We start from the raw sequence: 7,174 nt of genomic DNA, 5'->3' as shown, positions 1-7,174 counted from the left end.
TATATATATATATATATATATATATATATGTATGTATGTATGTATGTATGTATGTATATTGCTTCAATTTACATACCTTTTGACAAACAAAAGCATCAGCATCATCATCATCTTCATCATCCTTCAACATCCATGCTGACATGGGTTGACTGGCTTGACCAGAACTGGCAAGCCAGAGAGCTGCACCAGGTTCCAGTCTGATTTACCTTGGTTTCTACAGCTAGATGCTCTTCCTAACACCAAGCACTTTACAGAATGGACTGGTTGCTTTGCACATGGCACCAACACAAGTGTTTTTTGCATGCCAATGGCACAGGACTCCTGCAGGCCAACCCTCTTCACCAGGGGATGTGACTTTAACACTTCTGTTGTGGAGGACAGGTCTTCTTGAATACTGGAAGGTGCCAAGTATCTCAGTGCATTGTCATCTCATCTGAAAGTTTCAACATTCTTAGGTCATCCTTCAGTACTTCATCCCATGTCTCTCTGGGTCTCCCTCTTTCCTGAGTTCCAGCTACTTTGAGTGACCAGCATTTCTTTATGGTGTGTGTGTGTGTGTGCGTGCATGTATGTGGGTGTGTGTTTGTTTGTACACATGCACATGCATATCCTTGTTTTGACATTATGCATCACCACCATTACAATGATGTCATTCATTTCCAATGTTCTGTGGAGTGCTATGTGAAAAATATGTCTGGCCACGGAAAATATTCCTTTGCTCAGAAATAGGTGTATGTTAGTAACAAGGTGTACATCCTGCCTTAGAAAGTTTACCTTAACTAATTCTCTCTGATCCATGCATGCAGGAAAAATGGATGTTAAAACAATGACAATGATGCTTATGTGCCACACATACACACATATATATATAGGCACACATGCACACAACACACACACATGAACATATATATATGTGTGTGTATGTATGTCTATGAATATATGTACACATATTTTTACAAAGAGGTTAACAGTAGCTTTAAAGCTTTGACTAATTCTCACTATAATTTCAAACTTTATATATAGCTTTTGGAAGGTGAAATGGAGAGTTTATTAGGCAGTAGTGGAGCTATGTATATGAAAATTAGATGTAATATAAATCTGTAAAGATACAGTAGAAGAAATTTTGTAGGAATAGGAGAAGAAAAAAGTAAATGTTTATAAGGTTTGGTTGAGAAGGAAGGAATAGTAGAGAGAATTTTTCTGATTTGGCTAAATAAAATTGAGAGCAGCAGCTAACTAATCGAAAGAATTTAATTTGTTTATAAGTTATTGTTTGAGTCCAGTCATGCAAATATGTGAAGCTAATGTGCCAGAAGTCAGGCTTCTATAGAAATTTATGTCGCAAACAGACCACATTCAGGTTATGGTTTGTAAAAGAGATTTTTTCTAAGGATTAGCCAGAAATTTACATACATCATCATCATCATCGTCCTTAAACAAACCTTATTCAGGGACCTTTTGAGCCGGATGGGCTACTCAACATGAAGAAAATTCTAACTGAGCCCCACCTGCGAGGTCATGCGCTGTTTATCTTGATATGAGATCACCATGTCGCGCACATATGGTTGTGATGCATCTGCCTGGTGTACCCTTATCAGACAGGTAGTCATGATGGGTATAATGGGCTTCGTATATTTTACCCCAGTGTCACTTTGATGGCATGCACTGCTCTCTCACATATATGTCTGTGTATGTCTATGTATATAGCACTTCTTTCACTTTTCATTCACCAAATCCATGCAGAAGTCTTTTGTTGGCTATAATAGAAGGTACTTACTCAAAATGTCATGCAGTGGGACTGAACCCCAAACCAAGTGGTTGGAAAGCAAACTCCTCACCACACAGCAATGCCTGCACCTACAGGTTATACTAGCAATTAATCTTTTAACAAGTTTCAGTTCATAGACTTGTAGCCTCACTGGTGTAGAGCCTTCTGTGATGGTGTTGGCTCCATTAACTGCAATACTTTGCCTGATAATTGTCAAATTGATGACAAAATTATTTATAAAATAGCAAAATATACATGGATAATATTAGAAACGGGAAAGAAATAGAGATGAATTAGAGAGTAGATGTATCAAAAGAGGTTTATTAATAACAACTTATAAAGGACATTCAAAAGACAAATAAAATTTTTGGTAAATTTTGATTTTTTTGAAAACCTATAAGAGCATTTAATGTACTTCTACGAGTTTGATCAGAAGAGAAGTCAAGAAATTCAAAGATAATTGCTTCTGGCACTTCCAGAATGCAATTAATAAATGGCACTGAACTGCACCTGTTTTCTGACATAATTGACATTTCATGCCTCAGTGCAATGCCATTTGTGTGTTACACTTTAGTTTTTATTGCCACTTGCATGCTCACAAAGGAAGACATAATGTATAACCTCCTATATATATGTATACACACACACACACACACACACACACACACACACACACACACACACACATATATATATATATATATATATATATATATATAAACAATATATGAGTATATGCATATATATGTACATGTATGTATATACGTTCATCCACATGTACATATAGATACATAACTGGGTACATGACGTGGCAAAAGAACAAGGACAAAAATGGTAAACAAGGTGCAACAAGCAAGCAGGCCACATAGAAACATCCCCTTCATATATATATGTATATGTATATGAATATATATACACATACATAACTGTAAGTACATGATTATATGTGTATGTATATGTGTATGCATCATCTAATTCTGTCAAGGTTGTGAATGACATATAGTACTCGCATTTGAAAAGCAGAAGATCCATATAACCAGATACATTCACGCACACTCTCACACGCACACGCACACACACACACACACACATATATGTATGTGTGTGTGTGCGTGCGTGTGTGTGTATATATATATATATATATATATGCATATAGTATATCATATATGAATGTTAAAATGAGTCTATTTATTTTAATGTAAGTTTAAAAATAGTGACAGAACTTTCATAAATGGTGTGACTCAATACTGAGAATTGAGTAGAATTTATTATAAAATTCATTTTGACTGAGATTTTTCTGTCACCTAATGGTTTATTTAACCAGAGGAGAAGGATCTACTTCTGGAGTTTATACAAGAAAGCAGAAAGTATGGTACCTTAAAGCAAGATGTTAGTAATTTAGTTAGTAATTTACATTTGTCATTGAATCTCTAATGAAAGTAATTTTTAGGCATCCATACTGGTGACATGTTAAAGGCACCTGTGCCAGTGATACATTAAAGGCATCCATGCTGGTGACATGTTAAAGGCACCCAGTACACTTTGTGGAGCAGCTGGTATTAGAAAGGGCATGCAGCCATAGAATCCAGGCCGAAACAGACTGGAGCCTGGTGCAGCTCTCCTGCTTACCAGTTCCAGTCAAACCATCTGACCCACATGCCAGCATGGAAAACAGACGCTAAATGATGATGATGGTGATGATGATGATGATGATGATGATGATGATGATGATGATGATGATGATGATGATGATGATGATGATGATGATGATGATGATGATGATGATGATGATGATGATGATGATGATGATGATGATGATGATGATGATGATGATGATGATGATGATGATGATGATGATGATGATGATGATGATGATGATGGTTGAATTCTGGTATGTCTGAATGACTTAAAACTTATGCCCTTAACACATGCTTACATACATGCCTATACATACAAGCAAACACATGTAATACTTATAGTGATATTTAAGTTTCCAGACTGATAGAATAAGTACCAGGATTTTAAAAAATATGTACTGGAAGTGATTAGTTTGATTAAACTCTGCAGAGCAGAGCCCCGGCATGGCAGCAGTCTAATGACTGAAACAAGTAAGAGATAAATGGTAAAAGATAAAAGATACCATGCATAATAAATTGTTAATATATATTTTAAATTAATGCATAATACATTTTTGAAAAAGCCATAAATTTAAATCATTTTTATTAGGCTTTTAATACAAGTTATGTTGACAACCAACACACATTCACATAAATTTAGACAAACTACCACACTTATACACAAACAACTCTCTTTATGTATCTCCACATGCAATTCAGTTCACTCTTTAACACTTTTTGAAAATAAAACACTTTTAGTATTCAGTTTAATTAGTTCATTTATTAATAGATTGAATGCTTTCCTGGTTCATTACCATATTTCACTCATTACTGACCTGTATTTATTTAACATTTTTATTCTTTTTAATTCATTCACTGTCCTTTATTTATCATTTAATGCTTTTTCTCTTTCTATCCTTTACTTATTTAACTAGTCTAAGTATATTTTTATATTTTACATATTTTTTTCTTTTCCTTCTTCACCTTCGAATGTTCCTTCATCCATCTTCCTTCTGGTATCTATCTATCATTTAATATATTTATTGAGTTTTGGACTGTATGCACGCACGTACACCACACACACACACACACACACACACACACACACACAGCTATGCCATTGCTTTAGTATAATGGCTAACACAACCAAATGGTTTACACTAAAATGGTACTCAACTCTTACATGCAATGTAACTAATTTTTATTTTCTTCTCTACTATATGTCTCATCTCTCCACTAACAAACATCATCCTCAGCATTCTGGTTCCTTTGGACTTAGAGAGCTTATATATAAGAGATTATATCAGTCCACCGTCATCCCACTACCTAATACACCATGACTTTACCTGGTATAATTGCCGTCCACAAGTCACTCCTTTTGACCACCTCTATCGCCACCCATCTTATCACCCACTCTTACCTTTGTCTAACACTCATTACCAATCACTTCCCTCCTAACTCCTCCCCAAACCCATCTTTCTCCATCGTATTTTTGATCCTCTCACCCATCTACTCATATATGTCCACCACTACCATCACCAACCACTCTCATCCTGACTCTATCCCAGATAACCCTGTCTTTTTCCCATTACACTCTTGCACCCTTTGCCCACTCATTCTGGTCCTGTTGACGCCATTGTTCATTCTTTTATTACCCTCTTTGATCACCTGAGCAAATGAACATTATTGAATACTGTTTTGATATATATTCACATTCTCACCTTTCACTTTCAACCAACCATTTCTGGTATACTCGTTGTCATTGTGCCCTCTCCTATTCCACTCCTCTGTCTAAAAGTTTAAGGATACTAATTACTTTCTACATTTACCATGAACAAGACACCAGAGTTTTGTGCTTGTGCTATGATGCCCAACCTCTTTCCACTGCATTTCATCCACAGCGATTAGGCATAGGAGTGGCTGTGTGGTAAGTAGTTTGCTTACCAACTACATGGTTCCAGGTTCAGTCCCACTGTGTGGCATCTTGGGCCAAGCCTCTTCTACTATAGCCTCGGGCCGACCAAAGCCTTGTGAGTGGATTTGGTAGACGGAAACTGAAAGAAGCCCGTTATATATATATATATATATATATATATATATATATATATATATATATATATATATATACAAATATATATATATATGTATGTGTGTGTATATGTTTGTGTGTCTGTGTTTGTCCCCACAACATCGCTTGACAACCGATGCTGGTGTGTTTACGTTCCTGTCACTTAGCGGTTTGGCAAAAGAGACTGATAGAATAAATACTAGGCTTCCAAAGAATAAGTCCTGGGGTTGATTTCTTCGACTAAAGGAAGTGCTCCAGTATGGCCAGTCAAATGACTGAGACAAATAAAAGAATAAAAGAAAGAGAGAGTGATTGGTGAATAAGTCTAGTTACTGTGAAATACACACCCAGTACACAAGGTAAAGTGATTGGCAAGTGAACACAGAAAGTATGTTTGTGAGGTCTCTTTAGTCATGCCATGCCGAGGACTATTCCACTTCACTGGTGTTGGTTCCATGAGGAGAAGTGCACTCAATGCACCAATGCAAAATAGATGACAATAAGAAGGGCACCCAGCCGTAAACAAAACTAACCAAAATGACACGAATGGGTGACTCCTATGAAGATATGACTTAAGCTGTGATGACCCGTCCAATTCGTGTCAGCATGGAAAGCAGATACAAAATGAGTTGATAGACTAAAATTGTCTACATTCAACAGAAAAGAGTTAAAGAAGACAGAATATTAATATAAAAATTTGTGTAAGAAAGGGAAAGTAAAATCAGGATACTTAATGAGTGTGGTGTGCACGTGTGTGCATCTATGGATGGTTTTTGTAAAATTCACATACATTTTTATGCTTTATTATTATAATTATTAGTATCATCATCATTATTATTATGATTATTATTTTATTTTATATGTATACATACTTTCTTGCTTTTTTGTATCTGTCTGAGTGAAATAATCCTGTTTCATTTCTTGTTGTTAAAAGAACTAACATTGATAACAAACAGAATTACTACAAATTTATTTCAATTTTGTGTGTATATATGTACATGAACTTGTGTGTGTGTGTGTGTGTGTGTGTGTGTGTGTGTGTGTGTGTGTGTGTGTGTGTGTGTGACTGATTAAAATTTGTGATTCCTATTGTCATTTTAATTCTATAATTTGTTTTGCTTTACTTTTTCAGAAATTTTAACAAAGTCACAAGGATACTTGAAGAAGGCAGTGGAAAGCAAAATCTTCCAGAGGGGAATATTACTTGCCATCTTAATCAATACACTTAGTATGGGAATTGAATATCATAACCAGGTACGTCGTTAGATGTAGATATTTTTTAATGTTTAGTTTTTCCATTCTTTATACCTTTTTTTTTTGTTGTTTTACTTCTGTGTTTTGTTCCTTTTAACATTAGAAGCTCTTTAATCAATGTGTGTACACATATGTGCACATACATATATATATAAGTGCCACACCCTAACAGTTGAGGGAACCCGTGGAAGAGGTAAGCCCAGGAAGACCTGGGCTGAGGTGGTGAGGCAAGACCTTCGTACATTGGGCCTCACCGAGGCGATGACTACTGACCGAGACCTTTGGAAATGTGCTGTGCGTGAGAAGACCCGGCAAGCAAAGTAAGATCGTTGCCAGTGCCCCTGGACTGGTTCTTGTGCGGGTGGCACATGAGATGCACCATTTTGAGCGTGGCCGTTGCCAGTACCGCCTGACTGGCTCCTGTAGGATTTTCGAGCGAGATCGTTACCAGCGCCCCTGGACTGGCTT

General features: G+C 36.3%; 1 protein-coding gene across 2 annotated transcripts in view; it reads left to right on the top strand.

Moving 5' to 3' along the window:
• The window catches only part of LOC106884336 (voltage-dependent T-type calcium channel subunit alpha-1I), an 894,587-nt gene that overhangs the window by 399,954 nt on the left and 487,459 nt on the right, over positions 1-7,174 (top strand). For both annotated transcript variants that reach the window (XM_052968893.1, XM_052968892.1), the window contains one exon: positions 6,585-6,706. In XM_052968893.1, coding sequence (XP_052824853.1) covers positions 6,585-6,706 — 122 coding nt within the window. The remainder of the gene's footprint in view (positions 1-6,584; positions 6,707-7,174) is intronic.

This window comes from Octopus bimaculoides, chromosome 6 (assembly GCF_001194135.2).
Source record: "Octopus bimaculoides isolate UCB-OBI-ISO-001 chromosome 6, ASM119413v2, whole genome shotgun sequence".
In the NCBI taxonomy this organism is placed as follows: Eukaryota; Metazoa; Mollusca; class Cephalopoda; order Octopoda; family Octopodidae; genus Octopus; species Octopus bimaculoides.
Note: the sequence above shows the minus strand (reverse complement) of the source record. Positions and strands in the feature narration are given on the sequence as shown.